This window comes from Neophocaena asiaeorientalis, unplaced genomic scaffold (genome assembly GCF_003031525.2).
Source record: "Neophocaena asiaeorientalis asiaeorientalis breed wild unplaced genomic scaffold, Neophocaena_asiaeorientalis_V1.1 scaffold533, whole genome shotgun sequence".
NCBI classification, from domain to species: Eukaryota; Metazoa; Chordata; class Mammalia; order Artiodactyla; family Phocoenidae; genus Neophocaena; species Neophocaena asiaeorientalis.
Genome location: NW_020172671.1, coordinates 1103805 through 1119854, shown reverse-complemented (window position 1 = coordinate 1119854; position 16050 = coordinate 1103805). Strand labels below are relative to the sequence as shown.

Here is a 16050-nt window from a genome sequence, read left to right as displayed (position 1 = left end):
ATAGGAACATTTCTCTCAGCTCGTGGTCCTTTAGGATAATTTATTTGTTAGTATTTTATAAGAGTATGAAGTCAACATATATTGTGGTTCCTAAGGAAGAACATTATCTATTTTCTCTTATGAGAGTATAAAAGTATGTAAAGAAGAAGATCTCTTTGTTCCGTTAACCATATCTCCATGCTAGGTGCAAAATAGGAGGAACGTCAAGTCCAGATGATTTATTCTCCTTTACTTGTTGTTTGTCAAAAGTATACTTGAACAGGTTAAGAAATTCCACATTATAAATAAGATATAGAATTCCAATTAGGAAATTAGCTTATCAGCCAAAACATAAAGAAAAGCAATCTTCTATAATGTACATTGAGGTTTGGAGTCAGAAAACCTTATTTTCAAATCCTGTCCCTACTTTACTGCTTATTAGGTTATGTCACTTTAAAAGAAAACTGTTTTACTTCTCTAAGACTCAGCTTATTCATCTGTAAATTCTGAGAGTAACTTCTCCATAGATTTGCTGTGAGGATTTAATTAAATATGTATTTATATTACTCAGCATGAAACCTGGAAAATAGGAAGCATTAAGTAAGTGGTAATCATATTAGAAACTGGTTGTTTAGGTGGTTAAGAAATTCCACATTATAAATAAGATATAGAATTCCAATTAGGAAATTAGCTTATCAGCCAAAACATAAAGAAAAGCAATCTTCTATAATGTACATTGAGGTTTGGAGTCAGAAAACCTTATTTTCAAATCCTGTCCCTACTTTACTGCTTATTAGGTTATGTCACTTTAAAAGAAAACTGTTTTACTTCTCTAAGACTCAGCTTATTCATCTGTAAATTCTGAGAGTAACTTCTCCATAGATTTGCTGTGAGGATTTAATTAAATATGTATTTATATTACTCAGCATGAAACCTGGAAAATAGGAAGCATTAAGTGGTAATCATATTAGAAACTGGTTGTTTAGCTGAAGGACGAGAAAGTTGAAGAGTCATTTACAGCTTTCCAGTGTTTTAAATTATTTTTTGTAGGGAGTTTTCAACAAACAAACGAATAATAAAAGAATAGTTCACATTCCATTTATTGTAGCAGGAAGAACTAAAATACTGGTTTGTAAGAAAAACACTGTAAAATATGCTAGGTATATCTCTTGGGAAGTGGTGATATCAAGTTCCTACAGAGATAAGTGACCATCAATCCTTCCTTTTTATATATGATAGTCCCAACTTGTACCACTTTCCCAGCACAATTATTAATAATGTCCTGATTTGAATGGTAAAAGATTTAGAGCAGTTTTGTCCTATACAAAGTACATGTTCAATGAATGCATATCACCAGACCTTATCTTTACTTCCTCAGTAATGAGTGTACGTTCCATATAATTTCAATTAAAATCAATTTAGAATATATTTTATTCTAATTAAATATGAATTAACATTGTATTAATCTGTGTTAAAATATGGTAAAATGTGTTTTAAAAAGTTAAAAATAAAAACTATTGACACGTAATTTCTTTTCAGGTATGGCAAGAAGTGTTATTAAAAATAGATTTTATATATTTATAAATGTATATGTTATATTGTTTATATGCACACTCATGTCTTCTCTATCAAAAAGTGGAGTATTAACATTATTAAAATAAAGACAAAATTTTGCTTATCTTTTATTTTAAAAAACCTTCTTCTCATTTTCCAAGTCACATACCAATAAAACGTTAATGAGAAAGAACTCATTAGAACAATTTCTTACCCTGAGATTAAGCTTTACTACGCTTCTTTTAGTTTAATACTATATAATTTAAAATTTTAATTTCCAGATATGCTTTTGGAACAAAGAAGAAAGCAACTTCCCAACAGTCTACATTTTCCACATCCATGGAATTCTACAAGATCCAAAAGTCATTGTAATGATCCTGAAATATGATAAGATTCTAAACTATTTTTATGGTTTAGAAAATGTTTCAATCTGCTTCAAATAACTTAGCAGGGCTAAGTTCATACAGTGTTTATTTTATTTATCAATATAAATTGGGTACAACATTACAAAAATATAGTCTGAAATAATGAGATTTCTGGCTAACCCTACGCCATCTACTCATTCAAATTGCTTCCACTTATATTTGTGAAATACTGGGGAAAATTATTATTTTATATTTTTATACATACATATAATTTATAGAGAAGAGAAAAAACAGTTATTTACTAATGCATATTTTCTAATTTTTTTGATGATAAAATACGCCCAGAAAAATCAGCTTCTGTGATCCTTAAAAGATAGGTAAATTCCTTACATATTGGCATAGAAATCTTTGCATAAACTTTTAAAAATGAAAAATAGCATTTATTTCAAAGGATGGTAGCACATAATAATTCCATATTAATAGCATTCCAATTCTGTGTTATTGGAAATATGTATGTATATTTTCATTGATTGCATTTCATCTCAATTGCATCAAATAGCCACTCTAATTTGCATATTTAGATATATCATAACTAATAGTTTAAAATTAATGTAAAACTATTATATTTGAAACAAATATTGAAAGATGCATGATAACTAATTTTGATATATAATATGTACAATCACAAAGCATACAAATTTATAAACTTACCAATACAGGTAGGTAAGGAGTCATTCCATTGGGCCAAAGAATTTGGCACTGAATCACACCTAATTGCAAAGGATCCATGGAGAATATATCCAGGATTACATTCAAAAAGAACCAATGAACCAACTGCAAATTCATTGCCAATCCTTCTTCCAAACCTTGGTTCAGGCACAGAACTGCATTGTGTGGAACTTGTTCTAGGAACAGCTGCGTACAAATAATTGTTGACTTTAATTTCATATTTGGTAGAGAAATAGAGATTTCAAAATGAAAGTATGCAAACAGATGTCAAAGAAATCTTCACCAACTTGAACTTTAGTTAACAATTTGAATACACTTATAAAAGTTTATACATAATGAAATACAATTCAAAATGAATAAATATTGCTATTGTCATTAAGATTTTTTATTTAAAAACGTTTCACTTTTGATCCTTTAAACAACATCGGTTAAGGTTTTTTTTTCTGTTCTTCGTTTGACCACACTCATCAATATAAAAATGTAGCTTGAGTAAGATATTTCAATTTATGGAATGAAAGCAAAGAGATACATCTTTTTTTTTCTTTTTAAAATGGAATACCAAGCTTACAAAAAACAGATGTCAGGTTACATAAGGTAACGTCAAGTTTTTTTTTTTACAGTATTTGGCCCCTAAAAACATAGATTTAAAAAAGCAAACAAAGCACTTCATTAATTTCATAGCATGTTCATAAACTTGGTTGTTCAAAATATGTTTGTTATTGATGAAGACAATACGTTCAGGCTAGACAGAAGTCAGACAGATTAACAACAATAGAAGTTTTATTTTAATAATCATACAATATCAAATTTGAAATTGCTTTTAGGCTTTATAGGTATGTCCTTCAATTGTGACTTTTTTTTGATTAAGTAAAATAGAATGATAACAGGATGTTTTTTCTTTTTAAAACACATACAGATGGGACTAAGGAATTTGATAACAGCCCAAAAAATGATAGGATGAGTTCCAAATAGACAGATTCCTCATATGTGACTTGAGTGAAAATAATTTCATTTGTTAGAGTGCCTTTTAAAATTCATAATACCACAAATTGTTTACAGAGGGAATACTATTAAGAATGAAACAGTATAATATTATAGCCAATATTATAATTCAAATAAGAGGGTTTAATAATATCAAACCACTAATGTTTATAAATTTATTAGGAATAAAGTTCAAGATATATTTGAGAATAACAACTACATGTTCATACATAATTCAAACAAAATATTCAGATGATAGGTCTTAATTTAGTTTTATGTAATGTGGAAGTGTGTCTATAAAAGGTGACAAAAGAACTATGTAAACTGACTTTGAATTGCACAAAAATATTTAATAGTCATGAAGAAAGTTTGAATTCTCCTAAGAGAATGAGAGACTAAAATTTTAGAGTGGAGTAATGATTTCCTTGGCATGTCTAAGTACATCAGCACAAAAAGTTTGTATATTTTTTAATTTAGAGTGCTAGACTCTAAGGAAATAGAATATGTAGAGTGAAGCATTGTCAAAAAAACACACCAGATGTTTTGAAAACAGTATGTTGGGAGGAAGGAAAAGCATGCAGCTAACTTGAGAATGATAGAAACAATAGGCGGTCCTTTTTGACTTTGGTCAAATTAATAGTGCTCTAACAATGGGGGAGGGGACAGGGCAAAACTGTTTTTAAAAAAACACACTTTTACCTCTCCTATATGGTTATGAGGATCTCATCATTCAATAACTCTGGACATAGCATGGAAACTGATATCATTCCTTAGTGTGTTTCTATGCTACACAGTCACTTACCTTGATAAACAAAGTGAAATCCCTTAGCTGTTACTGGTCCAATTGAAGTAAATCGAATTGTGATCTGATTACCTGAACTCAGTGGAAGTGATTCTCCTACTCAACAAAACAAACACTAAGATATCATAAATAATTTCATTCAGTAAACCTAACAAATTATATTAATTTACACTGTCATTTGAAAACGTCAATCTATGTTCTATTAAATTACTTTAATATATCCTACCACTGACAACATATTTTCTTTGGGTTCAGCTTCAATTGCAACCTTTTTACTGGAAGGCTTTTATTACGTTTTGATAATATTGGATCATTCTGTAAAGAATCTTTAAATACTACATTAAACACTAAGTGACTAAGTCACACTAAGTGACTAAGTACTATATTTACTTGATTACAATCCCAGAAAATAGTTGGTTATATTTTTCTCAAGAATTTGAATTATTCTTGTGTTTCTATTCTTTTTTTAAAAATAAAGAATGATTCTATTTTCAGTTTATTTCTAATATGGATGACATAAATCTCAACTTTCACTACAATACCAATCAAAGTCAGTCTTTAATCAATAACTGATGCATGGCAGTTCTATTAAAGGATACCTGAATGGGATCCTGAGAGGGAAGATAACAGAGAAGATTGCTGAGTTGGCCCATCATACACCTCAACAACATCGTGGAGTGATGTCTGGAAAAATACAAACTGGCCAAACACCACTGATCAACAGGAACCAGGAGAAGCAAACAAATCACCAACCATCCAAAAATGAAAACAAAAAACAAACAAACAAAAAAAAAATAGAAAGAGGAGGAGAGAGAGAACAAAGTATTACAATTTAATAGTCATCTTTTTTTTTTCTACCTTTAAAAGAGGATGTGTGCCAATTGGTTGATATGCCTGACACATGTACTTCAGGTCATAAAAGTAATAACCGTGGCCTAAAAGCAATAAAATTGTAAGAATATTATTTTTTAAATTAAATTAAATGGGTATAACATTTAATTTAGCTCAGAAATCATAAGGTTGGCGATTAATACTGTATAATAACTACTTTTTTTTTATAATAACTACTTTTTAATTTTTCTATTGGTAGATTCTTTTCACTTTGTGACTCTCTTCTCTTTTTCTAATTTTTTTCCTCTTTTAGATGACATAGACAAAGTTTTAGTTTAGGGGATTTATCGTAGATTGCTTTTAAAATGCTATTCCATTATAAATAATAGTGTCACTAGAAAAATATCAACAATATATTTCTAATGTATAGCATTTAATGCACATTCTGAAAATGGTCCCTAAACATTTATTGTTAATCCTCTGCCAAAATAAAGACATATTATTTATGATTCCTCAGCAACTGAGATATTTTCATTTCAATTGAGATATAAAATTTTACAAAATGATTGCTTTTTCATGGTAAGTACAGATCTGATGTACTTACCAACAGAGTTTTATAAAGGTCTCCTTTTTACTTCATTTTGTACTTTTCCTTTAATAATATATTAACTTTACATGCAGAAACTACCCAAACTATAACTTAAAAGAAAGAACCTGTTACAGAGCAGAAATCAACTAGTGTTTTGTGATTTTAAAAAGTGAAATAGGTAATAAAATTCATCCTTAAAACATTTCATTGAATAGAAAAATTGTGGGGTTTAAAAGACTATGATTTTTCAAAAGTTTAATAATGTAAAAGCAAGGTAACTTTTATAAATTCAACATTATATTACTGTCATTGAACTATACATTGCACAAATATATATATTTTTTTACCCTTAAATATTTTTTTACCCATATTTTACCCCTTAAATCGAGGTTACGGTCATCCTATGGTGGTCATATGAAGACAGGCTTGTTCATTTGAAACATGCTGAGTTTTGTATTTGAAGCCACACACATAATACTGTACACAAAGCTACACATATTTTTTTTGGCCTGCTAAAATAAGCTGTTGATCTCAGTCCAGTTCTTTGTGGGGTAAAAGAAAACAAACACAGAGTGTTGTTACTTTCAATAATTCCTGAACCTTAGAGGGCTGACTTTCATAAATGATCCTCCTTAAAACATGATGTCATGGAAACAAATTTATGTTTCTATCAAATCACATACATGTAGTCAATTATTTTAATGGTTTACAAGTCATATGAAAAATTTCCAGTTCGACCTTTTTAAAATATCCATATTTGATGGTCTACCAAATCCCAAGTTATTTCAAATATACTTCTAAAAATATTAAGAAAGTTTTTGTTTTCTATTTTTGCATTTGTTTAGATTGGTGTTTGGATGATCTGTTTTCAAATGTGTCTTTTAAAGTTTCTATTAAAATGCAGATGTTGCCATTGACTTTCTAAGTGTCCCCTCATCCCCCCCAAAATCAAAGTAGACTAATCACTAAGAACTTTGCTAAACCAAGTACGCTGTGCAACAAGACTCTTGATAGATAACATTCTTTCTCTGTATCTTTCTGGGAAGTCATTAGGGAAAAGTGTCAAAATTCAACATCCTTTATCTCTGTCTTCCTACATATCTCAAATATTCCATTAGGAAACATGTCCAATTTCCAAGCAAACCACTATATTTACAAACAACATCTAAAACAACCAATATACACAGTGATCCAAGATCTTTTTCTAAGGAAAAAGGAAAAAAAAAATACTCCCTCTTTTCTTCCTGTTTGTAGGCTTCTTGTTCTCAAATATTACTTCTCTACAGATAGACTGGAGTTTTGTGTCACCTGTAAATGGGGTATGTTGAGACTATAACTTTTAATAATATAGCCAGTAACACCATATATTTGCATCATATTAAGTAAAGAAAACTGTAGGGCACTCCCTTTTGAGTGATGTTAGTTTGTAATTTATTGTAGTAATTCTGTGATGAGATAGGGGAGAATTGAGAAGGGTAGAGGGTGAGGGAGTTGAGTGTTGAATCTTCCCTTATTAAGCAATCAGTATGCTACTTCTCTTCAACTGCAACCTTACTCTGCTGTAATATGGCCAATGGAAATTTTAAGTTAAAAATAGCTTTTATTAGGAAAAAACTCTGAGAGGGTACTGAATCATTATACGAAAGATGAAATTTTAAAGTACATGTTGAATAAGTGTTTTCTAGTATGAAGAATCAAGAACACTTGCACAGTGATCTTATTTCCTACACATTATCAGGTTAACTATTGTCTTACTAAACCGATATGCTACAATTCTGAACCAAATCTCCCCTGATCAGTCAGAATCTCAAGAATTAAATGGTTACTCCAACGTTTGCTTCCTCATTCTGCCTCTAAATGTCTAAATTTACTTAGTTTTCTTATGTTCAGATAACAGTAGGTCCTTTGCTTCTAAAACGTTCTGAATAGCCAACCGCACCCTTTGCATAGCTGAGACTAAAGTAGGAAACAAAAATGTAAAGATTTTAAGGTGAACCGAAAGGTAACTAGTTGGATGCTGTTTTCTGGTAAGCAAGACATTGTCTAGTACATCATTCTGGGTCCCCTGTGTTTATGGGGGCTGTGGTGTAATGCAAAGGATTATTATTATCCAATAGACAGAACTATTTGTAAATTCATCCTACATATCATTGTAAATTCATTTCAGTATTTCATCTGCCTGTCTATCTATCTATCTATCCATCCATCCATCCATCCATCCATCAATCTATATTTGGTTCTTTGAATTCTTTCTTGAAACATTGTAACATATTACAGGGTCCCTCATTAATTAATGAGTTAAATAAAAATTTTAACACATGTTTATTTTATATTTGTATGGCAGCCATGATTATGCCCTCTTTAAAAAAAAAAAATAACCTTTTAACACTGATCTAGAAACTAGTACCTCAACCTAATAGCTGGACCACCATTTTTTTTTTTCCTAAGGCTACATTTAACCCCTGAAGTCTGGGCTGACCATGCTTTCTGGAATGATTAGCAACCCTATTCTTTTTCTTAGTTTCCAACAGAGGTATAAAATTCTTTGCAGCTCAGCTCCAAGCTCTTCTTCCTCTTTCTCTGAGATTTGCATGTCGATATCAAAAGCATTTTGCTCTCACGCTATTAGTATAGGTTATAAACACTAAGCTGTTTCTTAAATGAGACACCATTTTAAGGAAATTTCTCCTTCTTTACGCATAATAGATGTTAAGAATAATGTCTCTAACTCTTTTATTAAAAATCCATTTTTATAATGTTATATGTGTCACTGAAAGCTAGATACAGGAAGAAAGGGAAACTTAGTAAGGTAGAAATAAACATGCAAAAATCTCTACAAACAAGCCAAAGCAAATAACCTATTATTAAACCTGAAACTACTTCCAAGCCTCTTATTTCCCATATATTTTATCCTACAATACAGTTTATTAATTCAACTAATATTTGTTGATTCTATGAGGTACCAGGAACTGAACTAAATGTTGGGGATAAAAAGTGACTAATACAGAAAGGGCACCATTAATTATATTTATGGTCATTTAGGTGGCAGCTTACCTTTATTCTATGTATGATAAGATGTTAGACTAGCCAATTAAATTAATTATAAACCAACAATGGTACTTTGGGCACATCTTTCCATACAGATCAGTGGTATGTTAATCGTTTAATCCATTCTTCAAAGCAAGTCCTCTACCAACAACTTCTAATGGGCAACATTTGGGGGGAGACCCAGACTGCATTTTAAAGAAATCCCTAACTTAGATTTTTAAGAATCACTTAAATAGAGGAAACCTCTAACTTAGATTATATTGGTTAGGATACTTACCCCAACTTTAAAACTTGCTCTCCCATGAGCAAATAAACTCAGAATGAAACCAGGCATTGTGTCTATCTACTCTTCTTTGTATATGAAACAAAGTTTACTTGACATTTAATTTTTACAGTATCATATTCAATCAAGACAATATCACATTCAACCAAGACAAAGAGGCAGGGTTCCAGTTACTGAGATGGTCTTCATGGTTTAAGTATTCAACAAACTTAACTTTCAAAGAGCTTTTGTTTCCTGTTCTACACCAAGCACTTTCAAACCCATCTCCTTTAATCATGTTCATTTAACTCCTAAGACTTTGTCCATTCTTCTTAATTTACCCATTTCAAATGTCAGTCAATAAATAATAAGAGAGGCCTAGGACGGCAGAAAGAAACTCCTGAACATTAGGAGTTAACTGTGAGAATACTCTGTGCACATGAACAGTCTCTCTGAAAATATCATTGTGGGAAACAGTACACTGGGTGCTTAGGGTATGACACAACGCACTAAATAGTGTAGTGCCCAGAGGGTTGTGCATTCGTTTAAAATATGAATCAACAGAACAAAGAAGTTAAAGCTCCCTTTTCCACTAAACTCTTCTCTGGAATATTGTTGAAACGTTCTGCCACTGCCTAAGCAATTCAGGAATTTTGGATGTTACATTTAATTTTTGTGCCATCAAAATAACACTGTACAGACAGCCTCTTCAATAAGTGGTGCTGGGAAAACTGGACAGCTACATGAAAAACAATGAAATTAGAACACTCCCTAACACCATACACAAAAATAAACTCAAAATGAATTAAAGACCTAAATATAAGGCCAGACACTATCAAACTCTTAGAGGAAAACATAGGCAGAACACTCTATGACATAAATCACAGCAAGATCCTTTTTGACCCACCTCCTAGAGAAATGGAAATAAAAACAAAAATAAACACTGTCATACAGACTGAAGTCAGAAAGAGAAAAACAAATACCGTATGCTAACACACATATATATATATGCAATCTAAAAAATAAAAGAAAAAAAAAAAGGTCATGAAGAACCTAGGGGCAAGACAAGAATAAAGACTCAGACCTACTAGGGAATGGACTTGAGGACACGGGGAGGGGGAAGGGTAAGCTGGGACAAAGTGAGAGAGTGGCATGGACATATATACACTACCAACTGTAAAACAGATAGCTAGTGGGAAGCAGCCACATAGCACAGGGAGATCAGCTACGTGCTTTGTGACCACCTAGAGGGGTGGGATAGGGAGGGTGGGAGGGGGGGAGATGCAAGAGGGAAGAGATATGGGGATATATGTGTATGTATAACTGATTCACTTTGTTATAAAGCAGAAACTAACACACCATTGTAAAGCAATTATACTCCAATAAAGATGTTAAAAAAAAAATAACACTGTACAGAGACTCACTGATTTGGCAATTAATTAACTTTAAATGAGGATAATAAAACAAACGTGGATATGGTTACTGTTATTCAGTGATCAGGATAGGAGTTATTGAATTAAAAAGTAAAAATTGAATTTATGAAAATAAAGAAGGGTTTCAATTTTATTTCACATTTGTTTTCCTCTCAGAAGGGAATAATTCACAGAGTATCCCAATGGCATGCTAGTGTAGGGAGGAAAAACCTCAGAATCAGACTGGGCCATAACTAAGGGAACTGATCTAACCACTTCTGGGACAGGTGGTGAAGAGTTAAAATGTCCAAGAGGCTGTGGTAAATTCAGGTCTGATTCAAACTTGCTTTGATGCAAAAGGGTTCTAACTTGGTGGAGGAAGGCCCAGTAGGTCTTTCTGGGCAGCAGTAGTTCTAGTAGTCAGATGGGTAGTACCTTATTGATTATGATGTCAAGGTACTGCAGTGACAAGATTTGTTAGCTCCATGACAGAATGGATTAAGCAGCTTAAAGACTGTCAGCATCTGCAGCTGAGCAGATTTAGAGGACTAATATTTCCAAATAATCAATCTATGGATCTGAAATGCCTTAACAACTGTCTACTGAAGAGCGAAGGATTCCAGTTCTGGAATCAGACTCTCAAGGATTGAACCTAGGATGAGCCACATGAGAAAGTCACTTTACCTTTCCGTGCCTCAATATCCACATCTGTAAAATAGGGATAATACAAGTACCTAAGCTCACAGGATTGATGTGAATATTACATAAATTGATATACTTGTAAAACACTTTGAACAGTATCTGAAACATAGTAATAAATATTAGTTACTAATAACTCAGTTTTGTAAATATATATGCTACTAATTGAACATGAATGTTTACTGATAGGCAAAATTTAATTGACCTTTGATGTTAAATAGCATATCTTTTCTAATTCTCTGCTTTCCAAACATGCATATTTAGAACAAATGATAGAACTGATTGGGTTAGAGAGTATTACAGCTATTTAAACCAGGGTTCATTTGTCTTTTGAATTCAAAATGGCTATGTACTTCTCTAACTACTTGATTTTATATTCTATCCTTTTGGATGAAATATGAAAATGTAATTAGCAGCTTTCTATAAGGTCTAAGAAAAGGGCTACAAGGTGAGAGAGCATTCATCTTTTGTTTTGTTTACTCCCTTCACCTGAAGTCCATGCCGCTCTACTGCAAAGGCATTGAAACTCCATCACAAAAGAAATAGTTTCACACAGAAGGGAGGCTGGGCAGAAAAAGGAATAGACACATACAAACTCCTATTAGATCTCAGCTTGATTCTCAACATGCCTGGTACTCCTTTTGCAAAATCTACACATTCTTTTGTATTCTAGAGTTCATTTTGATAATATTAGGCACTCAACTTGTTGGTCGCTCCATTACAAATTTTTTAACAAGTCACCTCTGTTGTTCAGCTTGCATTTTATTCACTAACACAGCACAGAAGGGCACACACATGTGCACCCACACTACCAACAGAACAGAAATAAGTAAGATTCAAATCAAGGATGTGTTTACAACTGGACTTGATTACGTGCAAAAGTATAAAAAATAACTGTTGGTGACATAATCTATCAAAAGTTTGTCTAGCTTTATATGAATTTTGCCTCATACTTTCATCTCATATGAATAGTTCAAAACAACAGCACAGAAATGTCCATGCATGCAAAAGGCTTCCTTTCACAATTAATAACATGTACAGAACTCTTTGCTCTCTGTATGCTCTGGCTGTGAAACTACTTGTGTAAATAGCTTCAAGGTTGCATTTTGGGATCATTATACTACCACTTGGATACTAATGATTTTAAAGGCTCTGCCCCTTAAAGATGATTACAAGGTATCCAATTAAAACTTCGAGTTGCACAACAATGTGAGTGTACTTAGTGCCACTGAACTCTACAGTTAAATATGGTTAAAATAGTTATGTTTTATATTGTGTGACTTTTAGCACAATAAAAAACATTAAAAACCCTTCAATTTTATGAAAAAAATAAATAGATGTAAGTTAAATATATGACAATTTACTTTGAAAAGTTCTAAAAAGCAGAATTTTAAAACTCAGCCTCAAATAAAATCAGTGTGTTAATTATTTTTAGAACACCATCTAGCACTAGAAAAGTTTGGTAGAAGTTGCATTAATTGATGTAGTAAGTGAGAGTTTCATCAGTATTTTGGGAAGTTTTACATTTTTACGTATCAGTGAGATTCCAAATACTCATGGTTATTATTATAGTACAATACTATTAAACTATGAACTCACAATGAGGTGTGTTACACTAATACAGCATTTTAGTTAAGGTGAGCCAAGTGAATCATATATTAATTATCTAGGGGCTACTGTTGATACAATATCCACACGAAATCTTGGCTCCATCCTGGATACTGGGGCCAATTTTGCCGTAGAGCAAACAATCTCTAAATTCTAGGTTAGCAGCTCACAAAAAACAATGAAATCATTCTGGCTCTGAAAATAAATATAACAAAATCTTATTGCCATCTTGTAATAATTAGGAAATAAAAGATGTTATTTAATAAAAATTCATTGTTCTGACCATGGCACCCAATTATCCAGTAATTTACAAGCTGCAGAAATCTAGTCCTACTTTGAACTCATATCAGTAAATGAAATCCTAATTTATTTTCCTGCAGTAATGTCTTGTGTGATACTCTTGTCAATCCATAAACTATGCTTAGTGAATAAATCCATAATAACTACTTTCAGGCTTCTCTAAAGCTGGCTTTCTGTCTATAACGTGACCATTTGCTTACTACCAAAAATTCAAAACTACCTCTTTGACATATTTTAAATATAGGCATTGTAAAAAAAAACAAAAACTTGTAGCAAAGATAGTCCAATTTTATTTAATTGATACAGGAGCAACTATCCATTCAACTGCAAGCCAGTAACTTATCTGCAATTTGGCAGTTGTAACATTTCCCAATAACTGAAAATTAATTTGGTGTTTAAAAAGTAATGAGAGGGGAGGAGCTTCAAGATGGCAGAAGAGTAAGACGCGGAGAACACCTTCCTCCCCACAGATACATCAGAAATACATCTACACGTGGAACTGCTCCTATAGAACACCTACTGAACGCTGGCAGAAGACCTCAGACCTCCCAAAAGGCAAGAAACTCCCCACGTACCTCAGTAAGGCAAAAGAAAAAAGAAAAAGCAGACACAAAAGAATAGGGATGGGACCTGCACCAGTGGGAGGGAGCCGTGAAGGAGAAAGGTTTCCACACACTAGAAGCCCCTGCGCGGGCAGAGACTGCAGGTGGCGGAGGGGGAAGCTTCGCAGCCGCGGAGGAGAGCGCAGCCACAGGGTTGCGGAAGGCAAAGCAGAGAGATTCCCGCACAGAGGATCGGTTCCAACCAGCACTCACCAGCCCAAGAGGCTTGTCTGCTTACCCACCGGGACAGGGGGCGCGCTGGGAGCTGAGGTTCGGGCTTCGGTCAGATCCCAGGGATAGGACTGGGGTTGGTGGCATGAACACAGCCTGCAGGGGGTTAGTGCACCACGGCTGGCTAGCCGGGAGGGAGTCCGGGAAAAAGTGCGGAGCTGCCGAAGAGGCCAGAGACTTTTTCTTGCCTCTTTGTTTCCTGGTGCGCGAGGAGAGGGGATTCAGAGTGCTGCTTAAAGGAGCTCCATAGACAGGCGCCAGCCGTGGCTATCAGCGCAGATCCCAGAGGTGGGCATGAGATGCTAAGGCCGCTGCTGCCGCCACCAAGAAGCCTGTGTGCGAGCACGGGTCACTATCCACACCCCGCTTCTGGGGAGCCTGTGCAGCCCGCCACTGCCAGGGTCCCGGGATCCAGGGACAACTTCCCCGGGAGAATGCACGGCGCGCCTCAGGCTACTGCAACGTCACGCCGGCCTCTGCTGCCGCCGGCTCGCCCCACACTCCGTACCCCTCCCTCCCCACGGCCTGAGTGAGCCAGAGCCACCGAGTCAGCTGCTCCTTTAACCCCGTCCTGTCTGAGCAAAGAACAGATGCCCTCAGGCGACCTACACGCAGAGGCGGGTCCAAATCCAAAGCTGAAGCCCCGGGAGCTGTGTGAACAAAGAGAAAGGGAAATTTCTCCCAGCAGCTTCAGGAGCAGAGGATTGAATCTCCACAATCAGCTTGATATACCCTGCATATGTGGAATACTTGAATAGATAAGGAATCATACCAAATTGAGGAGGTGGACTTTAGGAGCAAAGTTATATATATTTTTTTCCCTTTTTCTCCTTTTGTGAGTGCGTATGTGTATGCTTCTGTGTGTGATTCTGCTGTATATATTTGCTTTTACCATTTGTCCTAGGGTTCTGTCTGTCCTTTTTTGTTTTTTTCTTAATAATTATTTTTTTATTTTACTTTATTTTGTTTTATCTACTTTCTTTCTTTCTTTCTATTTTTTCTCCCTTTTATTCTGAGCCATGTGCATGAAAGGCTCTTGATGCTCCAGGCAGGTGTCAGGGCTGTGTCTCTGAGGTGGGAGAGCCAAGTTCAGGACACTGGTCCACAAGAGACCTCCGAGCTCCATATAATATCAAACAGCGAAAATCTCCCAGACATCTCCATCTCAACCCCAAGACCCAGCTTCACTCAATGACCAGCAAGCTACAGTGCTGGACACCCTATGCCAAACAACTAGCAAGACAGGAACACAACCCCATCCATTAGTAGAGAGGCTGCCTAAAATAATAAGGCCACAGACACCCCAAAACACACAACCAGACGTGGGCCTGCCCACCAGAAAGACAAGACCCAGGCTTATCCACCAAAACACAGGCACTAGTCACCCCACCAGGAAGCCTACACAACCCACTGAACCAACCTTAGCCACTGGGGACAGACACCAAAAACAACAGGAATGACAAACGTGCAGCCTATGAAAAGGAGACCCCAAACACAGAAAGTTAAGCAAAATGAGAAGACAGAAAAACACACAGCAGGTGAAGGAGCAAGGAAAAAATGCACCAGACAGACCTAACAAATGAAGAGGAAATAGGGAGTCTACCTGAAAAAGAATTAAGAAAAATGATAGCAAAGATGATCCAAAATCTTGGAAGTAGAATAGAGAAAATACAAGAAACGTTTAACAAGGACCTATAAGAACTAAAGAGCAAACAAACAGTGATGGATAACACAATAAATGAAACTAAAAATTCTCTAGAAGGGATCAATAGCAGAATAACTGAGGCAGAAGGACGGATAAGTGACCGGGAAGATAAAATAGTGGAAATAACTACTGCAGAGCTGAATAAAGAAAAAAGAATGGGGCTTCCTTGGTGGCGCAGTGGTTGACAGTCCGCCTGCCGATGCAGGGGACACGGGTTCGTGCTCCCGGCCCGGGAGGATCCCACATGCCGCGGAGCGGCTGGGCCCGTGAGCCATGGCCGCTGGGGCTGCGCGTCCGGAGCCTGTGCTCCGCGACGGAAGAGGCCACAGCAGTGAGAGGCCCGCGTTAAAAAA

At 34.9% G+C, this 16050-nt stretch overlaps 1 protein-coding gene across 2 annotated transcripts in view; it reads right to left on the bottom strand.

The window, feature by feature from the left end:
* CSMD3 (CUB and Sushi multiple domains 3) overlaps positions 1-16050 on the bottom strand; it is a 1062125-nt gene that overhangs the window by 172818 nt on the left and 873257 nt on the right. For both annotated transcript variants that reach the window (XM_024739588.1, XM_024739590.1), the window contains 3 exons: positions 5010-5123; positions 4411-4506; positions 2610-2813 (listed from right to left, as the gene is read on the bottom strand). In XM_024739588.1, the coding sequence (XP_024595356.1) occupies positions 2610-2813; positions 4411-4506; positions 5010-5123 (414 nt within the window). The remainder of the gene's footprint in view (positions 1-2609; positions 2814-4410; positions 4507-5009; positions 5124-16050) is intronic.